The 24,031-nt window shown below is 42.1% G+C and overlaps 1 protein-coding gene across 8 annotated transcripts in view; it reads right to left on the bottom strand.

The window, feature by feature from the left end:
* The window catches only part of TASP1 (taspase 1), a 278,804-nt gene that overhangs the window by 125,446 nt on the left and 129,327 nt on the right, over positions 1 to 24,031 (bottom strand). Inside the window, exon 11 of one of the 8 annotated variants that reach the window (XM_025264569.3) lies at positions 22,068 to 23,834. The exons of the other annotated variants lie outside the window; for them this stretch is intronic. Within the exon in view, the coding sequence (XP_025120354.1) occupies positions 23,641 to 23,834 (194 nt within the window). The 3' untranslated portion in view covers positions 22,068 to 23,640. Of the gene's footprint in view, positions 1 to 22,067; positions 23,835 to 24,031 lie in introns of those variants that run through there. 8 annotated transcript variants of the gene reach the window in all.

Below are 24,031 nucleotides of genomic sequence, written 5' to 3'. Positions count from 1 at the left end.
CAAAATTCTCCAAGCCAGGCTTCAACAGTACGTGAACCGTGAACTTCCAGATGTTAAGGCTGGATTTAGAAAAGGCAGAGGAACCAGAGATCAAATTGCCATCATCCACTGGATCATCAAAAAAGCAAGGAGTTCCGCAAAAACATCTACTTCTGCTTTATTGATTATGCCAAAACCTCTGACTGTGTGGCTCACAACAAACTGTAGAAAATTTTAAAAGAGATGGGAATACCTGACCTGCCTCTTGAGAAATCTGTATACAGGTCAAGAAGCAGCAGTTAGAACTGGACATGGAACAACAGAATGGTTCCAAATCGGGAAAGGAGTACATCAAGGCTACATATTGTCACCCTGATTATTTAACTTATATGCAGAGTACATCATGAGAAATGCTGGACTGGATGAAGCACAAGCTGGAATCAAGATTGCTGGGAGAAATATCAATAACTTCAGATATGCAGATGACACCACACCTATGGCAGAAAGCAAAGAAGAACTAAAGAGCCTCTTGATGAAAGTGAAAGAGGAGAGTGAAAACACTGGATTAAAATTCAACATTCAGAAAACTAAGATCATGGCATTCGGGTCCCATCACTTCATGGCAAATAGAAGGGGAAACGATGGAAACTGTAACAGACTTTATTTTCTTGGGCTACAAAATCACCATAGGTGGTGACTGCAGCCAAGAAATCAAAAGACGCTTGCTCCTTGGAAGAAAAGTTATAACCAACCTAGACAGCATATTAAAAAGCAGAGACATTACTTTGCTGACAAAGGTCCGTCTAGTCAAAGCTATGGATTTTCCATTAATCATGTATGGATGTAAGAGTTGGACTAGAAAGAAAGCTGAGCACTGAAGAATTGATATTTTTGAACTGTGGTGTTGGGGTAGACTCTTGAGAGTCCCTTGGACTGCAAGGAGATCCAACCAGTCCATCCTAAAGGAAATCAGTCCTGAATATTCATTGGAAGGACTAATGCTAAAGCTGAAACTCCAATACTTTGGCTGCCTGATGCGAAGAGCTGACTCATTTGAAAAGACCCTGATGCTGGGAAAGATTGAGGGCAGGAGGAGAAGGGGTCGACAGAGGACAAGATGGTTGGATGGCATCACCGACTCAATGGACGTGAGTTTGAGCAAGCTCCAGGAGTTGGTAGTGGACAGGGAGGCCTGGTGTGCTGCAGTTCATGGGGTCACAAAGAGTCAGACATGACTGAGCAACTGAACTGAACATTGTAATATATGCCAGATCTCAAAGCCTGGGAAACAAACAATGGATTTATACTGTTAAAAGAATCTCACATTTGTGAAGTAATATATTATTATTTTACACAGACTATGGTAAATTAATGATGCATATGTAATATCTAGAGCAACTACAAAAAACATAATACACAAAAGTATAATAAAATGTTAATAGAGGAAAAGAAAATGAAATATTAAAAAAATAATCAAAGCAAAGGATATAGGAAAAGAAGAACAGAGAAACCAAAGAGCAAATAGAAAACAAAAAGCAGGATGTTAGATTTAGTCCAAGCATATCTATAATTACATTAAGTGTAAATGGACTAAGCACTCTATATGTAAAAGGATCAGATTATCAATGTGGATTAACTTTAAAAGGGTATTGACCCAGCTTGTTTATAAGAAACATACATTAATATAAAGACATGATAGGCTAATAGTAAACATACTATTACATGGAACATAATATACCAGACAAGCAGTAAGTGTAAGAAAGCTGATTTGACTATATTAATGTTAGGCAAAGTAAACACCAAAACAAAGATTATCTAAAGATAAAGAATATTTTATAACAATAAAATATCAGTTTGTCAACATACAAAGTATTAAAAGTTAAAATATATTTTTATTTTATAGAACAACTATATGAACAAATACTATGGAAACATAATATTTAGTGAAAAAAGCAAGTCACAGAGGACGGTATATCACATAACACTATATTCCTATGGCTCAATAAAAATCATAAAACTAAATAATATACTGGTTAGAGATGTACACACATGTGATTAAACTTTTCTTAAGCTAAAATATGGTACACAGAATTCAGGATAATAGTTTTACTTCTGGAGGACAGGCAGTGGTTTGGGAAAGAGTAGACATGGATACTATTACTAATGTTCATTTGTAACCTAATGATAAGTTCAATGAATTTAATTTCATTTTGTTTCATAACTTACTTATGTAATATAGTATTTTATATGTAGCCAATATTGCCATTTTAAAAAACTTAGTTCTTAATAAGAAAAGATACAATTAGTCAATACCCACCAATATCCTTAAAAATAATCATTCCTTTTGAGTCTTAAGGAGTATTTCTAGGAATTCTGGTAAGGAAATACACTAGTATACAACAGTCAAACACAAGAAAATCACTGTTTTTAGAACAGCAAAAAGCAAACAATAAAAAACAGGAATTAACAACTCATTGGTCGTTCTAAGAGACTAAAGCAACCACAGAATAGAATTTTATTATATGAAGCTATTTAACATAATTAAGTTACTATTTAGATCACTAGCTTAGGAGTTAGTGAATTCCTAAACTTTTACGTTAAACTAGGGGTACTTACATGGACATTATGGAGTCTCCAACTAGGAACTCCATGCAATTTTTCTAGAATTGTATGTATACTTATGCAGGTAACTGTAGTCACAAGCATGCTTCTAGGGAGAAGGTCTATAGTTTTTATGTTCTCAAAAGAAGAATGGTTATTCAAAAAAAAAGTTACTAAGGTAGCTAATCTTCAAAGATGGCTACCAATGAACAAAGCCGCCCAGGATTCATACCCATACGTAATCCCCTTGCACAATGAATCTGGATTGTGACCCTGTAATTAACTTTACCTAATGCAATGCAAGTTCCAGGCCTAAACCATAAAGAGGACTGATAGCTTTGGCACTTTGAGTGTCCTGAGCAACCATGTAAGAATCCAGCTGCCTTGTGGAAGAGGCCGTGTTAGACCAGAATTAGTCCTGATACGACATGGGCAGACAGCAAAGCCAAAGCACCTGGGCATACCAGCTGAGCCCATCATTCTGGCTGTGCCCGCCAAGGCACCAGCCACGTGAGGAAGCCACCAAGGACACCTAGGTAAACCACCATCTAACCCTACCGACACGAGAACCCCCAAACAAACCAGCAAAAGGATGATCCACTTGAGATCTAGTTAACACATATAATCATAAGAAGAGGATTATTTTTCTAAGTCACAAAATTTGGGGGTGATTTGTTAAGCAGCAAATAGGTAGCTAAACAACTACAGACTGCTAGTTCAGACTGAGTAACCTCACCTAATTAAGGACCGAATATTTTATATGATGGCTGAAATGAAAATCAGAAGCTACCCATCAGAACAAACTGGAAAATTCTTAAAGAGATGGGGATACCAGACCACCATATCTGCCTCTGGAGAAACCTGTGCAGGTTGAGAAGCAACAGTTAGAACAAGACATGGAATAATGGACTGGTTCAGAATCAGGAAAGGAGTATATCAAACTTATCATCACCCTGCTTATTTAACTTATGCAGAGTACATCATGCGGTATGCTGGGCTGGATGAATTAAAAGATGGAATCAAGATTTCCAGGAGAAATATCAACAACCTCAGATATGCAGATGATACTAACCTAATGGCAGACAATGGAAAGGAACTAAAGAACCTCTTGACGAAGGTGAAAGAGCAGAGTGAAAAAGCTGGCTTAATCACTTCTTGGCAAATAGATGCGGAAAAAGTGGAAATAGGGACAGATTTTATTTTCCTGGACTCCAAAATCACTGTCAACAGTGACTACAGACATGAAATTAAAAGACAGTTACTCCTTGGAAGAAAAGCTATGACAAACCTAGACAGTGTATTAAAAAGCAGAGACGGCACTTTACGGACAAAGGTCTGTCTAGTCAAAGCTATGGTTTTTCCAGTAGTCATGTATGGATGTGAGAGTTGGACCATAAAGAAGGCTGAGAACCACAGAATTGATGCTTTCAAACTGTGGTGTTGGAGAAGACTCTTGAGAGTCCCTTGGACTGCAAGGAGATGAGATCAAACCAGTCAATCCTAAAGGAAATCAGTCCTGAATATTCATTAGAAGGACTGATGCTGAAGTTGAAGCTCCAATACTTTGGCCACTTGATGTGAAGAGCAGACTCACTGGAAAAGACCCTGATGCTGGGAAATACTGAGGGCAACAGAACAGGATGACAGAGGGTGAGGTGGTTGGACAGCATCACCGACTACAGGAGACAGTGAAGGACAAGGAAGCCTGGCATGCTGTAGTCCATGGGTTGCAGAGTCGGACATGACTTAGCGACTGAACAACAATCCATCAGAGGACATAACATCACTCCCCAGTCCTCTGTGCAATAATCCCTGTTGATGCACATGCACACACACACACACACACACACACACACACAGTCACACGCCCCCCCCCCCCCCCCACACACACATCTATGCCATTTATATAATAGCTTCACTGAGTAAAACCAACTTCACCTTGATTTCATGTACTTTATTCACGTAGGCTCTTTTATTACACATAAATGAAACATAGATCAAGCATACACTTTGCCCTTATATTAAATGAAATGAAAAGAAGTGAGACCCTCACATGACCCTTCATTTAAAATATTACAGTGGTTACTTATGTAAATCACTTTCCTTCCCTCTGGACTAAAAAAGGACAAAGTAGACTGAGGTTCAGGGAACACACACTGAAAGGTATTTTATAATGCTAATAAAATAGCATTGTAATATGTCACAGTAGGACAATTACAGTGCTTACTGCACAGAAATACTTTCTCTTTATTAATTTCCACAATCATCTTGTAAATGATATTTGAGAAGGAAACAAATTCAAGCAGAACCAGGAATCCTGCCCCAGAACCAAGAAGCAAAGCAGAACATAAACAATATGAAACAGCCAGATCTCATTTCATCTATTCAATTCGAGTGAAATGAAGACATAAACAAACTCTGTGGTGGTGTGGTTTTTTTTTTTATCTACTGCATTTGATTTTTCAAAACAAAAACATTTATTTCCACAGCCAAATTTCTGTTAGCCAAAAATAATGGCATGGCTCTGGTAAGGACAGATTTAAGTGGTAAGCATACGTTTTTAACTCTCTAAACACCTACACCTCACTGTTTCTAGTAGGACGGTGGATGATTATATTTCAGTTTGGCCCCACTCTTTTTTCACATTTCTCTACTGTCACTAAGTAAAGACTGTTTAGATTCTTTCAGCACTCAGGCACTGCTTGACTTTTCTGAACCTCAGTTTTCTCATTTGAAAATTGTAATCACTATGTCCAAAGCACTTAGCACAGTGCCTGATCATAGCAAGTGCTCAACAGATGATAGCTGCTGTTATCATCCTTATTGATAATCACCAAATGATATCAAGTATCAGTTGATATCAAAAGGCCGGATCCTGGCACTAACCCACACAACTGTGATTTCCTTCTGTGCTAACAGAATCCTGATTTCGTTCATGCTGCTCCAGTCATCTGTTGTTGTTCAGTCAATCAGTCATGTCGAAATCTTTGCAACCCCGTGGACTGAAGCACTCCAGGCTTCCCTGTCCTTCACTATCACCTGGAGTTTGCTCAACTCATGTCCACTGAGTCAGTGATGCCATCCAACCATCTCATCCTCTATCACCCTCTTCTCTTTCTGCCTTTAATCTTTCCCAGCATCAGGGTCTTTTCCAGTGAGTTGGCTCTTCACATCAGGTGGCCAAAGTATTGGAGCTTCAGCTTCATCATCAGTCCTTCCAATGAATATTCAGGACTGATTTCCTCTAGGATTGACTGGTTTGATCTCTTTGCAGTCCAAGGTATTCTCAAGAGTCTTCTCCAGCACCACGGTTTGAAGACATCAATTCTTTGGTGCTCAACCTTCCTTCTGGGGAATAAAATTTGGCAACCCACTCCAGTACTCTTGCCTGGAAAATCCCACAGACAGAGGAGCCTGGTAGGCTACAGTCCATAGTGTCACAAAGAGTCAGACATGACTGAGTGACTTCACTCACTCACTCGCTCAACCTTCTTTATGGTCCAACTCTCACATCCGTACCTGGCTACTAGAAAAACCACAGCTTTGACTAAACAGACTTTTGTCACAAAGTGATGTCTCTGCTTTTCAAGAATTTGTCTAGGTTTTGTCAGAGCTTTCCTTCCTAGGAGCAAGTGTCTTAATTTCATGGCGGTAGTCATCATCTGCAGTGATTTTGGAGACCAAGAAATAAAATCTGTCACTGTTTCCATGTTTTCCCCACCTACTTGCCATGAAATGATGGAAACAGATGCCATAATCTTAGTTTTTCGAATGTTGAATTTTAAGCCAACTTTTTCACTCCCCCTTTCACCCTCATCAAGAGGCTCTTTGTTCCTCTTCACTTTCTGCCACTATAGTGGTATCATCTGCATACCTGGGGTCATTGATATTTCTCCTGGCAATCTTGATTCCAGCTTGTGATTCATACAGCCTGGCATACACATTATGTGCTCATAAATAAGCAGGGTGACAATATACAGCCCTGATGCACTCCTTTCCCAATGTGGAACCAATCAATAAAAAAGAAGCAGATGTTTTTCTAGTATTCTCTTGCTTTTTTTGATGATCCAATGGATGTTGGAAATTTGATCTCTGGTTCCTCTGCCTTTTCTAAATCCAGCTTGAACATCTGGAAGTTCACAGTTCATGTACTGTTGAAGTCTCACTTGGAGAATTTTGAGCATTACTTTGCTAGTGTGTGAGAGGAGTGCAATTGTGCATTAGTTTGAACAGTCTTTGGCATTGCCTTTCTTTGGGATTGGAATGAAAACTGATCTTTTCCAATCCTGTGGCCACTGCTGAGTTTTCCAAATTTGCTGGCATATTGAGTGCAGCACTTTCACAGCATTCAGTTCAGTTTCAGTTTAGTCGCTCAGTCATGTCCGACTCTTTGTGATGCCATGAACTGCAGCACGCCAGACCTCCCTGTCCATCACCAACTCCTGGAGTCCACCCAAATCCATGTCCATCGAGTCGATGATGCCATCCAACCATCTCATCCTCTGTCGTCCCCTTTTCCTCCTGCCCTCTATCCCTCCCAGCATCAGTGTCTTTTCCAATGAGTCAGCTCTTCGCATGAGGTGGCCAAAGTATTGGAGTTTTAGCCTCAACATCAGTCCTTCCAATGAACACCCAGGACTGATCTCCTTTAGGATGGACTGGTTGGATCTCCTTGCAGTCCAAGGGACTCTCAAGAGTCTTCTCCAACACCACAGTTCAAAAGCATCAATTTTTCGGTGCTCAGTTTTCTTCACAGTCCAACTCTCACATCCATACATGACCACTGGAAAAACCATAGCCTTCACTAGACGGACCTTTATTGGCAAAGTAATGTCTCTGCTTTTTAATATGCTGTCTAGGTTGGTCATAACTTTCCTTCCAAGGAGTAAGCATCTTTTAATTTCATGGCTGCAATCACCATCTGCAGTGATTTTGGAGCCCCCCAAAATAAAGTCTGACACTGTTTCCACCGTTTCCCCTGTTTCCCCATCTATTTGCCATGAAGTGATAGGACTGGATGCCATGATCTTAGTTTTCTGAATGTTGAGCTTTAAGCCAACTTTTTCACTCTCCTCTTTCACTTTCATCAAGAGGCTCTTTAGTTCTTCTTCACTTTCTGCCGTAAGGGTGGTATCATCTGCATATCTGAGGTTATTGATATTTCTCCCAGCAATCTTGATTCCAGCTTGTGCTTCATCCAGCCCAGCATTTCTCATGATGTACTCTGCATATATGTTAAATAAGCAAGGGTGACAATATACAGCCAATATACAGTACTCCTTTTCCTATTTGGAACCAGTCCGTTGTTCCATGTCCAGTTCTAACTGTTGCTTCCTGACCTGCATACAGGTTTCTCAAGAGGCAGGTCAGGTGGTCTGGGATTCCCATCTCTTTCAGAATTTTCCACAGTTTATTGTGATCCACACAGTCAAAGGTTTTTGCATAGTCAATAAAGCAGAAATAGATGTTTTTCTGGAATTCTCTTGCTTTTTCGATGATCCAGTGGATGTTGGCAATTAGATCTCTGGTTCCTCTGCCTTTTCTAAAACCAGCTTGAACATCTGGAAGTTCATGGTTCACGTATTGCTGAAGCCTGGCTTGGAGAATTTTGAGCATTACTTTACTAGCGTGTGAGATGAGTGCAAGTGTGCAGCAGTTTGAGCATTCTTTGGCATTGCCTTTCTTTGAGATTGAAACGAAAACTGACCTTTTCCAGTCCTGTGGCCACTGCTGAGTTTTCCATATTTGCTGGAATATTGAGTGCAGCACTTTCACAGCATCATCTTTCAGTATTTGAAATAGCTCAACTGGAATTCCATCACCTCTACTAGCTTTGTTCGTAGTGATGCTTCCTACTTGACTTCACAGTCCAGGATGTCTAGCTGTAGGTGAGTGACCACACCATCATGATTATTTGGGTCATTAAGACCTTTTTTATATAGTTCTATACAAACAAGTTATTCTTGCCACCTCTTCGTAATTTTTTCTGCTATTGTTAGGTCTTTATTGTCTCTGTCCTTTATCATGCCCATCCTTGCATGAAATGTTCCCTTGGTATCTCCAATTTTCTTGACGAGATCTCTAGTCTTTTCCATTCTATTGTTTTTCTCTATTTCTTTGCATTGTTTATTTAAGAAGGCCTTCTTATCACTCCTTGCTATTCTCTGGAACTCTGCGTTCAGTTGGGAATATCTTTCCCTTTCAACCTTTCCTTTTGCTTATCTTCTTTTCTCAGTTATATGTAAAGCTTCCTCAGACAACTACTTCACTTTCTTGTATTTCTTTATCTTTGGGATGGTTTTGGTTAGTTACTCTTGTAAAACCTCCATCCACAGTTCTTCAGGTACTGTGTCAGCCCCATCTAATCCCTTGAATATCCACTGTATAATCATAAGGGATATGATTTAGGTCATTCATGAATGGCCTAGTGGTTTTCCCTTCTTTCTTCAATTTCAGCCTGATTTTTGCAATAAGAAGCTCATGATCTGAGCCACAGTAGCTCCAGGTCTAATTTTTTGCTGACTGTATAGAGCTTCTCTATCTTCAGCTGCAAACAATCGATCTGATTTTGGTATTGACCATTTAGTAAAGTCCATGTGTAGAGTTATCTCTTGTGTTGTTGGAAAGGGGTGTTTGTTATGACCAGTGTGTCTCTTGACAAAATTGCTAGCCTTTGCCCTGCTTCATTTTGCACTCCAAGGCCAAACTTTCCCATTATGCCATCTCCTGATTTTCTACTTTAACGTTCCAATCCCCTATGATGAAAAGGACATCCTTTTTTTTGGTGTTTGTTCTAGAAGATCTTGTAGGTCTTCACAGAACCATTCAACTTCAGCTTTACTGGTTGGGGCACAGGCTCACGAACGTAACCCAAGGGTATGTTGTGTGCTTATGACAGGTTCATGGGCAATCCCCTTGTCAGAAATTAGCTCAGGAATGGGCCAGTGACTCAACATTATTCAACCAACAAAATGTGAAAAGTCAGCTGGGAAGCATCTAAAACATGTTCCTAACACCTAGAAGAGAGCTACATAGAGAAATAGTTTTTTCTTCTTCTAGCAATTTTTACGTCATGAATTTTTCTAGAAACACAGTAGCGATTCTGCCATCAGCCTGATGAAGAGGTCGGTGAGGACAGCTGCAGAACAAGTGCGGGACAGAGAGAACTGGAGACCTGATGTCAGCCACGGGGCCTTGGAGCAACCAACCCTGCAGCCCACCTACCTCGGAACCTCCTCCTCTGTGAAATCACTGCACGCCTTGTTGGTGAAGCCAGTTTGAGAAGTGACTATCTTACCTATAGCTCAGAGTACTCTAAATTACCACAATCATGGAAGGGTGTGAAACTGCAATGAATTTTATCAAAACTAAATTACACTAAAATTAAACCACCCTTCTTTTCAGAGCAGTGCCCTCAGCATGAATGTCTAAAGCTCATAAACAAGCAGGAGCACTAAGCCCTGGTTTTTCAGTGAGGAACAATTAAGTCACTTTGCCAAACAGAATCTATTTGACAGTGCTTTAAAATATGCAGTGGGTTACAGAGTTCAATTCAATAGATGTTCATTTATCGAGTACCAACCACATCTTTAGGGCACCAGCTTCTTCCTCAAGGAGCTCCATGTACCATACGTGGTACATGCACTACATCACGGCGCCACTGACCACGGAGGGTGTAAACCTTTGGACTGGGCAAGGGAAGAAGGGAGGCTACAGGAAAGACACTTGAGCCCAACTTTGAAGGATGAGCCAGGCTTCACCAGGTGTGAGAAGGAGGGAAGGCATTCTAAGTAGGAGCAGAAATAGAAATGTGCACTCTTTCTTCACGATATTGTGCTAAATTGCTTATATTACAATGACAGATATAAAGAAATGAAGTAAATGATGATATCTAGGACTTGCTAAGGAGAGTTGCCCCAGACATGAAGAAGATCAAAATAAAACTTACCTCTGCAAAGCACATAGTGAGTTCTGAAAAATATCCATGAATTTGATGACAGGGGCAGGGTTTAACCTATCAAAGTTGTTCTGAGGAAAGCCCAGGGCCTTACAGAAACGCAAGTCTGCTGTGCGTATGCTTATTCCAGGTATAAACAGGCTATAACACTAAGGTGAAAGGCTCCAAAGAAGGAACTCTTACTAAGATGTGAAATGAAATCAAAACTACTAAGACAACTCAGATGAATAAAAACATGTAAGACAAATATATGGAAAAATATTTCCATTAATATTGCGTCTCTCAAGAGGGAGGGAACAGATGTATACTTGTTGCTGATTCACACTGTTGTACAGCAGAAACCAACACAACGCTGAACAGCAATTATCCTCCAATTTAAAAAAAGAATATTATATCTCTATATCCTACTAAATTTACGCTAACACTCGAAAGAAAGCCTAACAAGTAAAGCAGAGGCACATCTAAACTTCAAGGATAAGGAAGAAGTCAGATAAAAGAAATTTTAGTAAATCTTAAATCGTTACTGTCCTCTGACATAAATTTTACTATCTCTCTTAGCAACATGGGGCAAATATTCCGTATTTCCAGGAACACACCATCACATCATCCTAGCAGAATGTTCTTTCATCAATATTAGTAAACAGTGACTATTATGATAGATTACAACACATATAATTTACCAGGAAATTATGAAGAACCAGGAAAGCACTGTCACTTAAGGCTAGAATATAGAGAAATAGATGCAGAAAACAGTATTACAAAACATACAACACTGAATCCCGAGTAGCAGGAGGGGCACTGATACAAAGTGATAACATCGATGGCAATTAACATATCTGTACGTCTCTCCTCCATAAAGAAAGATGCTCCAGTCCTGGTGGGAATAGGTAGACACACCCTTCCAACCGGCTCCCTCCATTATGATTCCAACCCAAGTCTGATTTCCAAGCCCATGACATCCCAACCACCTTCAGAGCACACCTTCTCGTCCAGTCAATAGACCTGAAATGCCAATGAGGAATGTAAAAAAAAAATCTCTAATTCCTTTCTGTCTAACTCAGATTTTTAAAAGTGATTATCCATGTTTTCTACTAGCCAATGCTTGTAAAAAAATTTTTTCATCAAAGCCAAAGACAAATACAGTGAACAAATGTACTCTTTCTTGATATGAATAAAAATATTCTGAAAATTAAAATGTAAGGTATCCTTGAGTCATGATGTGTTATACTGTAGGCTCAATCATGCTGTTAGGCACTAAGGAGGACCAAGACATGTATATAAAAGCAAGCTAATAAAAACACAAACAGCAGCTCCTGCAGTTTACACTTAAGTGTCTCCACTTTTTTCTCCATGATTCACCAATAAACCTTTTGGCCCAAATTAACCAGCCACCATGGACAGAGCCGGTTAAACTGAAATACAACTGATTCAGGATTATATCTTTCTAACCTCTTTGCTGCTGCTGCTGCCAAGTCACCTCAGTCGCGTCTGACTCTGTGTGACCCCGTAGATGGCAGCCCACCAGGCTCCCCCGGCCCTGGGATTCTCCAGGCAAGAACACTGGAGTGGGTTGCCATGTCCTTCTCCAATGCGTGCATGCATGCATGGTAAGTCGCTTCAGTCGTGTTTGACTCTGTGTGACTCCAAAGATGGCAGCCCACCAGGCTCCTCTGTCCCTGGGACTGTCCAGGCAAGAATACAGGAGTGGCTGCCATTTTCTTCTCCATCTAACCCCTCTAGCCACACCTTTTAGAGCTGGCGGGTTGTTTTATCCACCTCTGCTTGCAACAAGAACCTTAGTTAATTTGTATCAAGGTTAGGAGTATCCCAGATGAGTCAGAAAACATAAATATCATTTCTGCCAGCACTATAATCCCTCCTCAGTGGTGCCTATCCATGCAGGCCCATATGGTCATGCGTTGACGATCAGTTAAAGCTCTCAGAGATACCAAAGGTCAAGGATATCCACCACATTGCCTTAACTTTAGAACCACCAAAACATGATGAGACATAAAGTGTATGGGATGAGTGTTACAGGCAAGGCACAGTTGGGAACAGCACCACTTTGTTCATCAAAATGGACCAGCAGGATTGGTATCACCTGGGAGCATATGAAAAATGCAGACTCACAGGCCTCTCCCAGACCCACTGGATCATAATCTGCATTTTCCTTTTGGTCATGCTGCATGGCATGTGGGATCCTCGTTTCCCTGGTTCTTAACCACCGGACCACCAAGGAAGTCCCATACTCTGGATTTTAACAGGTGATTCATACATGCTAAACTGTGGGAAGAATGGGTGTTAAAAAAAAAACAACCTGAGAAACTGTTTCTGAAGATACATCATTAAAATTATTATCCCAAATGACTCTCAGAAGTAGACAGCCTAAACCAAGTTTGGGTCTAAAGAACCACGTGCCTCACTCTGAAAATATCCAGGGAAACCTTAAGAGGAACCAAAGTTCCAAGCATCTGAGAGCTCAAGGCCTGAATTCCTGAGCATCGTTTTTTCAAACATAACAGCTTGCAACATCAGACATACTATGTACCTTCAGAAAGTGATGAGTTATACCATGTACAACCTTCATAGCAACAAATTATCAATTTACAAACTCAAAGTCAACATATTGTGCCTCACAGTCATTTAAGCTGGCAAGACTTTAAAGTACACACAAATCTGAAGTAATGCTTTGGAAATATTTGATTTATGTTAAACAGCGCTCTGGAATTTAAACATTTGTATGCTCCACCAAGCCCTTTTCCTGGCCAACTGGTTCACTGGTCGGCTTACATAGATGCTTCCAACGTAAGATGCTGCCCAGCTAAATTTAATATTTAAAAATATTTAAGACCTTTCTGTGTATTTTTTAAAATCAATCTTAGTTCAAGTAAATTTCCTGTGCAGCAAAAGAACACCACCACCACCACAACAAAATCATACCCCAAACGGCCCTGTGCTATAAAAGGTGCTGCCGGCATCGAGTGAACTCTGCCTCTAACGAGAACCTTCTACAGAGGGAACCAAGATGGCAAAGCTGCGAAGGCCTTCGGTCCAGTAGGGAACACAGAGCAGCGTGTCAGAAAGAAATTGTTTTTCTGCTCCTTTTGATGGGTTGCGCTTTCAAGTCAGGAAATGAGAAACAGGTGTGCCAGAGGGCACACACATCCTCGCCCCACACTGCAAAACACGCGTTTTCAATTTGCAAACATGAAAGGGACTCCTGTTGAATGAAAGAAGAAATGAAAACCCAGCTCTGTCTCTGCGAACCATATGAAGGCGGCTCAGAAAGGCTCTGACAAGCTGCTCGACTTCCTCCCTCTCCGACTGACAGCAGGTAGTGCTCGACAATGGGAAGGAAAAGGCATTCTTTCAAGTGAGAACAATCAAAGGGAGAATTACACGAAGGATCAGAGCGCTGGCACTTTAACCCATCACTTGATCTCATGCTTCTGTTTCTACCACTGCTTTACCTTGCGTCTTCAAATTACAAGTCTGTTCTTTCAGCAAACAACAAACGATGCAAAATAAGTCTCTGGCCCACCCACCCACCCCCCCCTCAAAAAAAAATCTGAGAAAGTGCAAACATTAAAAGAACATCTTGGAGTTCACTTGATCTACCACCATCTAAGTGTACAGTCTCTTTCAGAAAGACCTACTTTTCTTCATGAAGTCCTGAGCTCTCCTGCAGCACTGGAGGCATTTTAGGGGCTTAGATGAATGTCCTGGTGGTGCTGTTTAAAAGCAACTGGTTTTGGTGGGCCTTTGGGGGGAGGGTGTATGGCAAGAAGGAAGAGGTACTAATGGCAGCAAAAGGAGTCAGGTGGCCAGGTGTGCCAAGGTCCATTTGGGAGGCTCTGCAGGGAGCATCCCTCAGCTGTGTGGACACAGCAGAGCCCGGTTCAGCACAGCAAGCCTTTATTTTAATGTATTTCTAGACTAGCAAGAAACTTCCCTGTATTAACAAGGCCATAGACTTCATGCCCTTTGAGAATGGGGACTGTCTTCTCTTGTATCACAGCCAAACACTACACAGCACAGGATAAGAGCCTATAAAACAGCTGCTGTGTTATAGCTTGAGGGCAGCCACAAGTCTTCTTACATAAGAGCAAAATGCCTGAGCTCATGTTTGTGGGAAACACACCCTTCACATCTAAAATTAAGTTTTGAAGAACATCTACAGTATCATAAAAATATTCATTATAGAATATTAAATGGGTAAAGATTAACAAGCTAAACAACAGTCATTTGTTTTATCTACCAAAAATCTACCCAAAATATTAACACACTATCACAGCATAGCAACGTTAAAATTTCATTTTCCAAATTCTTTTCAATGACCAAGTGTTATTTCACAATCAGGGAAAAGTCCACTCGTTTATTAATAAAACATCCAAAATGCATGATACCAAAGCTGTCACACGAATCTGGTTTCCTAAGAAATAACCTAGCAACATTCAGAACCAAAAGCAGGAAATAATGTATTAATAGTTCATCAGATATGAAGTGACCTAATTAGAGTAAATGATGGTCCTGGAATAGAATTCCCATCCCACATAACGACTTTAGTTTTGGGAAGTGTGCTGGGAATTTATCGACTCTGTCATCTGTAAATGAACAATATTTCTTCCCCACCCAGACTAACCAATCAGTCCAAAGAGTCAAGTGGTTTTAAGATGATGATGTTTACAAACATATTAGGGTTTTATCTATGCTCACATCTAGAAGTCATAAATCACACAAAAAGATTTCTCAAGACATTTACATATTAAATCCCAAATTACTTTAGCTTAAGTGTCTGCCCTCTAAGAATCTTGAGTGCAAAAGATTCAGTTCAGTTCAGTCCAGTCGCTCAGTCATGACTGACTCCTTGTGACCCCATGGACTGCAGCACGCCAGGCCTCCCTGTCATCACCAACTCCAAGAGCTTGCTCAAACTCATGTCCATTGAGTCAGTGATGCCACCCAACCATCTTGTCCTCTGTCGTCCCCTTCTCCTCCAGCCCTCAATCTTTCCCAGAATCAGGGTCTTTTCCAAGGAGTCAGTTCTTCACATCAGGTGGCCAAAGTATTGGAGCTTCAGCTTCAGCATCAGTCCTTCCAAAGAATATTCAGGACTGATTTCCTTTAGGATGGACTGGTTGGATCTCCTTGCAGTCCAAGGGACTCTCAAGAGTCTTCTCCAACACCATAGTTCAAAAGCATCAATTCTTCAGCACTCAGCTTTCTTAATGGTCCAACTTTTACATCCATACATGACTACTGGAAAAACCATAGCTTTCATTCACTAGATGGACCTCTGTCAGCAAAGTAATGTCTCAGTTTTTAATTTTTTATTATGCTTTCATAATAACAGATTATGAAAGTTTGTTTCATACAGACAAGAAGCTTCCAAGAAGCCACACTGTCAGCCACATCAGTGAGAAAGAACACTGCCTAGCAAGGCAGATAAAGGAGCTAGAGTGGGCTGAAGAGCCCGGACCCCACCCAGAAGAACCAGCCCCCTCTGTCTGAAACTTCACTCATCATCCCAGAGCAACCTCAAAGATAAAAGTTCCGTCTTCACCTCTTTTCCAAAAGAATGAGCATCTCCCTCTTCAAAGGGTCCCCCTCTTTATACAAAAGAAAACTTCAATACTTAGTCAAGACCATCCAGAGAGCACCCAATAAGACCCCAGGTTAAGACCCACACACCTTGGACTCACCCCTCTTCTTCAGGGATCTTCTGTTCTCATCAGAACACACCACTCTCAACTCTGTACTTACCTCCTCTCAGCCCTGACTCAGCTGGGCATGACCTAACCCACTCCACCTGTTGTGCCCCCAGAAAGATGATGTTGAAGCCCTAACCCCAAGGTGGTGGTGGTGTCTTTGGGGAGGTGATTAGGGTTTTATGAGGTCATGAGGGTGGGCCCCCCCCAGGATGGGATTAGTGTCCTGGTAAGAAGAGGAAGAGAGATGGTAGCTCCCTCGTGTCCATTCTTCCTCTCTCTCTCTCTTTCCCTCCCTCCCTCTTCTCCTCTGTCCTTGCCTCTATCTCTCTCTCTCTCTTTCCACCATGTGATGACACAGGAAAAAACTGGCCAGCAGCAAGCCAGAAGGAACCAAATCTGCTGGCACCATGATCTTGGACTTCCTAGACTCCAGAACTTGGAGAAATAAATGTTTAAGTCACGCGGCCTATGGTATTTTGTTATAGCAGTCTGAGCTAAGACACACCCCACTATATCTGTTTGTTTATATCAATTCACATCAATTCATTCAAAAAGCATCAAAGACTCTGTCGGATGAGCACCATTCAGACATCAGGGAACAAAGCTGAGGAAAATCCCTACCTTCATAGAGTTTCATGTAGCAGAGAGAAGAAGACTAAAAAGATAACATAAAGACACAAAAGGTATGGTAGACATGATACATTCTATGGGAAAAAATAAAATGTGGGAGGGGGCTGGGGGATGTTACTGAGGGAAGATTTACATGTTTAAAATGGGGTGGTTGAGGAAGACCTCTGTGAGAAGGTGAATCATCTGAATCAAGAGCTGATGAGGCAGAGGCAGGGGTGTAGATACTCAGGTGCATGCATGTGAGCTAAGTTGCTTCAGTTGTGTCTGACTCTTTATGACCCTATGGACCATCAGCCTGCCAGGCTCTCCTATCAAAATCCACATCTCTTTGTGTGTGTGTGTGTGTTGCCCTTTTTTTAAAATTAATTTATTTATTTTAATTGGAAGCTAATTACTTTACAGTACTGTATTGGTTTTGCCACACTGACATGAATCTGCCACGGGTGTACACGTGCTCCCAATTCTGACCCCCTCTCCCCACTCCTTCCCTATCCCATCCCTCTGGGCCATCCCAGTACACTGGCTTTGAGTGCCCTGTCTCATGCATCAAACTTGGACTGGTGATCTATTTCACATATGGTAATATACACGTTTCAATGCTATTCTCTCAAATCACCCCACCCTCGCCTTCTCCTCAGTTCAGTTCAGTTCAGTCACTCAGTCGTGCCCGACTCTTTGCGACCCCATGAACCGCAGCACACCAGGCCTCCCTGTCCATCACCAACTCCCGGAGGTCACTGAGACTCACGTCCATCGAGTCAGTGATGCCATCCAGCCATCTCATCCTCTGTCGTCCCCTTCTCTTCCTGCCCCCAATTCCTCCCAGCATCAGAGTCTTTTCCAATGAGTCAACTCTTCGAATGAGGTGGCCAAAGTATTGGAGTTTCAGCTTTAGCATCATTCCTTCCAAAGAAATCCCAGGGCTGATCTCCTTCAGAATGGACTGGTTGGATCTCCTTGCAGTCCAAGGGACTCTCAAGAGTCTTCTCCAACACCACAATTCAAAAGCATCAATTCTTCAGAGCTCAGCTTTCTTCACAGTCCAACTCTCACATATACACATGGCCACTGGAAAAACCATAGCCTTGACTAGACGGACCTTTGTTGGCAAAGTAATGTCTCTGCTTTTCAATATGCTATCTAGGTTGGCCATAACTTTTCTTCCAAGGAGTAAGCGTCTTAATTTCATGGCTGTAGTCACCATCTGCAGTGATTTTGGAGCCCCAAAAAATAAAGTCTGACACTGTTTCCACTGTTTTCCCATCTATTTCCCATGAAGTGATGGGACCAGATGCCATAACCTTTGTTTTCTGAATGTTGAGCTTTAAGCCAACATTTTCACTCTCCTCTTTCACTTTCATCAAGAAGCTTTTGAGTTCCTCTTCACTTTCTGCCATAAGGGTGGTGTCATCTGCATATCTGAGGTTATCGATATTTCTCCCAGTAATCTTGATTCTAGCTTGTGCTTCTTCCAGCCCAGAATTTCTCATGATGTACTCTGCATATAAGTTAAATAAGCAGGGTGACAATATACAGCTTTGACATACTCCTTTTCCTATTTGGAACCAGTCTGTTGTTCCATGTCCAGTTCTAACTGTTGCTTGCAGACCTGCATATAGGTTTCTCAAGAGGCAGGTCAGGTGGTCTGGTATTCCCATCTCTTTCAGAATGTTCCACAGTTTATTGTGATCCACACAGTCAAAGGCTTTGGCATAGTCAATAAAGAAGAAATAGATGTTTTTCTGGAACTCTTGCTTTTTCGATGATCCAGCAGATGTTGGCAATTTGATCTCTGGTTCCTCTGCCTTTTCTAAATACAGCTTGAACATCTGGAAGTTTATGGTTCACATATTACTGAAGCCTGGCTTGGAGAATTTTGAGCATTACTTTACTAGTGTGTGAGATGAGTGCAATTGTGTGGTAGTTTGAGCATTCTTTGGCATTGCCTTTCTTTGGCATTGGAATGAAAACTGACCTTTTCCAGTCCTGTGGCCACTGCTGAGTTTTCCATATTTGCTGGCATATTAAGTGCAGCACTTTCACAGCATCATCTTTTAAGATTTGAAATAGCTCAACTGGAATTCCATCACCTCCACTAGCTTTGTTCATAGTGATGCTTTCTAAGGCCCACTTGACTTCACATGCCAGGATGTCTGGCTCTAGGTGAGTGATCACACCATCATGATTATCTTGGTCGTGAAGCTCTTTTTTGTATAGTTCTGTGTATTCTTGCCACCTCTTCTTAATATTGTCTACTTCTGTTAGGTCCATACCATTTCTGTCCTTTATCGAGCCCATCTTTGCATGAAATGTTCCCTTGGTATATCTAATTTTCTTGAAGAGATCTCTAGTCTTTCCCTTTCTGTTGTTTTCCTCTATTTCTTTGCATTGATAGCTGACGGAGGCTTTCTTATCTCTTCTTGCTATTCTTTGGAACTCTGCATTCAGATGTTTATATCTTTCCTTTTCTCCTTTGCTTTTTGCTTCTCTTCTTTTAACAGCTATTTGTAAGGCCTCCCCAGACAGCCATTTTGCTTTTTTGCATTTCTTTTCCATGGGCATGGTCTTGATCCCTGTCTCCTGTACAATGTCATGAACCTCATTCCATAGTTCATCAGGCACTCTGTGTATCAGATCTAGTCCCTTAAATCTATTTCTCACTTCCACTGTATAATCATAAGGGATTTGATTTAGGTCATACCTGAATGGTCTAGCGACTTTCTTCAATTTAAGTCCAAATTTGGCCTTCTCCTACAGAGTCCAAAAGTCTGTTCTTTATCTCTATGTCTCTTTAGCTGTCTTGCATATAGGGTCGTTGTTACCATCTTTCTAAATTCCATGCTGCTAAGTCACTTCAGTCGTGTCTGACTGTGTGACCCCATAGATGGCAGCCCACCAGGCTCCGCCATCCCTGGGATTCTCTAGGCAAGAAGACTGGAGTGGGTTGCCATTTCCTTCTCCAACACATGAAAGTGAAAAGTGAAAGTGAAGTCGCTCAGTCATGTCCGACTCTTTGCGACCCCATGGACTGCAGCCCACCAAGCTCCTCTGTCCATGAGATTTTCCAGGCAAGAGTACTGGAGTGGGTGGCCATTGCCTTCTCCATCTAAATTCCATATATATGTGTTATTATACTGTATTGATGTATTTCTTTCTGACTTACTTCAGTCTGTATAATAGGCTCCAGTTTCATCCACCTCATTAGAACTGATTCAATTGCATTCTTTTGAATGGCTGAGTAATACTCCATTGTGTATATGTGCCACAGCTTTCTTCTCCATTCATCTGCCTATGGGCATCTAGGTTGCTTCCATGTCCTGGCTATCGTAAACAGTGCTGCAGTGAACACTGGGGTACACGTGTCTCTTTCAGTTCTGGTTTCCTCGGTGTGTATGCCCAGCAGTGGGATTGCTGGGTCGTATGACAGTTCTATTTCCAGTTTTTTAAGGATCTCCATGCTGTTGTCTATAGTGGCTGTACTAGTCTGCATTCCCACCAACAGTGTAGGAGAAAACCCACATCTCTTACATCTCCTGCATTGGCAGGTGGGTTCTTTATCAGTAGTGCCACCTGGGTAGCCCAAGACACTCAGGGTAGAGAGTTAAAGGGAAAGGAAGGATGCAGGCAGAGAGGCCCTGAGTGGGAGTGTCCCTGGGAAGTCCGAGCACAGGGAAGCGGCTGAGTGAGCAGACAGGAAAAGCCAGAGCTGCAGCCTGAGGGGAAGGTGGGCGGCACCTCATCGGCCCTGAGTAAAGGCTGTGGCCTTGCTCTAAGATGGGACATGCTGGCCAGTTCAAGAGGAGGAATAACACGCGATTTGAGTTAGGTTTAAACATCAACTGCTTGAGGAGTTGCTGAGAACTGAATAAAAGGGGAAAAGGAGCAGAAAACAAGGGGCCAGCTGGGCGCTCCTGCAACAACTCAGATCAGAGATGACAGCATCCTGAAGCTGCTGATGGCAGCCAGGGTGTTATGAAGTGGTTGGATTTTAAATACACTTAGGAGGGTAGACAGGATTTGTTGCTGGAGTGGACGTGGGTGAGATAAAAGAAGAGAGGGTCAGACATGACTCCAAGATTTTGGCCTGAGATAATGGGAGGCTGCAGGTGCCCTTTGCTGTGTGGAGAAGCAGGTGGGGGAGGGAAGGGCCACATCAAGAGCTCATAGTTGGATGGGCTATTCATTGGGAGGACCCATGCTGAAGCTGAAGCTCCAATACTTTGGCCACCTGATGTGAAGAGCTGACTCATTGGAAAAGACCCTGATGCTGGGAAAGACTGAAGGCGGAGGAGAAGGGGACAACCGAGGATGAGATGGTTGGATGGCATCACCGACTCAATGGACATGAGTTTGGGTAAAGTCTGGGAGTTGGTGATGGACAGGGAGGCCTGGCGTGCTGCAGTTCACGGGGTCTCAAAGAGTCAGACATGACTGGGCGACTGAACTGAACTGAACTGAGTTGCCTATTTACACACACAGGTGGGGGCTTTGAGAAGCAGTTAAAAAAACAAGTTCTGCGAAGAGGCCCAAGGTAGAGATTAAAAGGTGGGAGTTGCATTGGACTGGATGAGAGCACTGAGGCAGCAAGTATTCAAAGACACAGAAAAGGCAGAGGGCTGGCCTCAGGGCACTGAGAGGTCAGGGAGATGAGAAACAGTAGCGAAGGAGGCGGAGAATAGCAGCCATTGAGGTGGGAAGAAAACCGTTCACGTTGGACGCTCTGGGAGTCTATCAAGAATCGGATTTTCCGGGCAGTGAGTCATTCAAGCAACTGTGTCACACACTGCTTACAGGACTAACGGATGACCACTGGGCTTTGGAGGTGACTGAAAATCTTGACAAGAGCAGACTGGTAGAAGGGAGGAAGAGGCCCAACTAAAGTATATACAAGAGTCAATAAGTGGACTTCCCTGCTGGCTCAGGGGTGGAGAATTCACCTGCCAATGCAGGAGACACAGGTTCCATCCCTGATCCGAGAGGATGCCACATGCCATGCAGCAACTAAGCCCGTGAGCCCCAACTACTAAGCCTGTGCTCCGCAGCAAGAGAAGCCACCACAATGAGAAGCCTGCACTCCCCAACTAGAGAGGAGCCCTCGTTTACTGCAACTAAAGAAAAGCCTGCTCAGGGGTGAAGACTCAGCACAGCCAAAAGTAAATAAATAAATATTTACCAAAAAAAAAAAATAATCATAAAGTTCAATGAGTGGAAAAGACTAAGTAAAATAATAGACATGAAATACAGGCAATTCCTTGAAGATTCACCTTGAAAGGCTGCTACAAAATAGGGAAAAGAGTTGGAAAGGAGGCTGGACCCCTAGGTGATCTGCACCCAGGGTCCAGAGTAGAACAGGGCTTTTATTCATGATAATCAAGAGACTGAGCCACGAAAAGCGCTTGTGACAGAGCACTAAAGAGAAATAAGAGATACTCCTGAGAAGGAAACAGAAGCATGGACTCCTGCCTGCCTCCCCATCCCTCCTGGGCCCCAGAAACCACAAACTCCAGGACACATGTAGATGTCTCAGCAGTGAGGTCCCACTGGCTCTTGGGACTCCACCCTCAGAGGGAAGCCAGCCCTGTGCCCTCCTGACAAAGGCATCTGGGAAGCACAGACACACAGGAACCCTCCCACAGAGGGGCAGGGGCAGACCTGTGGCTGGTGGTTGGGAGAAAGAGGCGAGAAGGGGCGGCATACTGACATACTTCCCCACCCTTGCAGAGGAGACTCCAACCACTGGCTCAGAAATATTAATATCAAAGCAGCAGCCTGGTTTCATTCTTCGCATTTTTTTATCCCATCCATCTTTGAACCTACTCTTAACAAGCCAGGGGCACACACCCTCACCACCCTCTGATTTCTGAAACAGCTAAGACCAGGAAAATTGAAGAACCCAGAAAGTCAGAAATCACCAGGTTTCCTCTCGGGTAGCTGACTGTTCTTCATGACAGAACACCAGAAAAGGGAGACTGCAGCCGCTGTCTCCTGATCGCTAGTCAGCGCCACAAAACCCCCAGACTTGCTATTTCTCTTTAAGAAAAAAACCAGACGGCACAGACAAGTAACAGAAGACCAATGTTAAGGTCAGCCAGAGCATAAACTTAATCTCTTGCTTTTTCCCTCCTTCTGATCTTCTAATCCTTGATCTGCTCTTCCCTTCCATAGCCAGAGAAAGACCACAGATGTATCTTATATTACACATCTGATGTGTTACTGAAAAATTATGTGTGAATGCGATTCTGGCAAATTAAATCAAATTTAAAAATGCTGTTTAAGGAAATTTCATGGTGGATAACCTTAGAATCCTACGAGAGGGAAGAATCACATACACATTTCTCTCTTTTTCAGTGAAATACACTTGACATGTAACATTGTATACATTTAAGGTGTACAACATGTTAATTTCATACATTTATTTACTGTAATATGATTGCCATCATGCAATAATTAGCACCTCTACCACATTACATAACTATCCTTTCTTTTTAATGGCTGGAATAATTGTGTTCCAGTCTCTTAACAAGGCTGATGATTATAATATTCTTGCCCATACTCACAGATTTTTTAATTTTGTCTACGAAGCATTTACTAAGTGCAAAGCCCTATGCCAGGCACTCAGGAAACACAAATATACTCACAGAGCCCCTGTTCTCAGGAGCTTACACCACTGCTTAAAGAAAGCTTCAAACTATTTATTTTCACAAAAAACGCTGAGAATAAAAGAAGGGCACACTCTTTCTTCACATTTTAAATTTTCAGAAATCAGGAGGTACACTGCAGTTGACAGCATCTTCCCACGGCTCTGCTGCAGGCAGCAGCTGGGACACAGCCAGCTCTGCCTCTGGAGGTCAGCTGCTCCCATCTGCTAACCCTTGCTGACCCTTCTGCTGAGTTGCGTTCCATGTTGGAACTCCATGTGTTGAGTTTAACTGCCATTTTCAATGTCTTCAAAAGGACTACAGTCAGATACAGAATTCAAACAAAAAGTGATTACATACATAGGAATGCATGGAAATGGCAAAGAAGCACGACCTTGCTATCAGGGAAGCAAATATTTCTTGTTGGGAGAACACCCCCAATGCAATACTTGCAAAGTAATAGCCATGTGTTAACTGATGACAAAGCCATGTGTCATAATATAACCGGCAGTCTT

This window comes from Bubalus bubalis, chromosome 14 (assembly GCF_019923935.1).
Source record: "Bubalus bubalis isolate 160015118507 breed Murrah chromosome 14, NDDB_SH_1, whole genome shotgun sequence".
Classification (NCBI taxonomy): Eukaryota; Metazoa; Chordata; class Mammalia; order Artiodactyla; family Bovidae; genus Bubalus; species Bubalus bubalis.
Note: the sequence above shows the minus strand (reverse complement) of the source record. Positions and strands in the feature narration are given on the sequence as shown.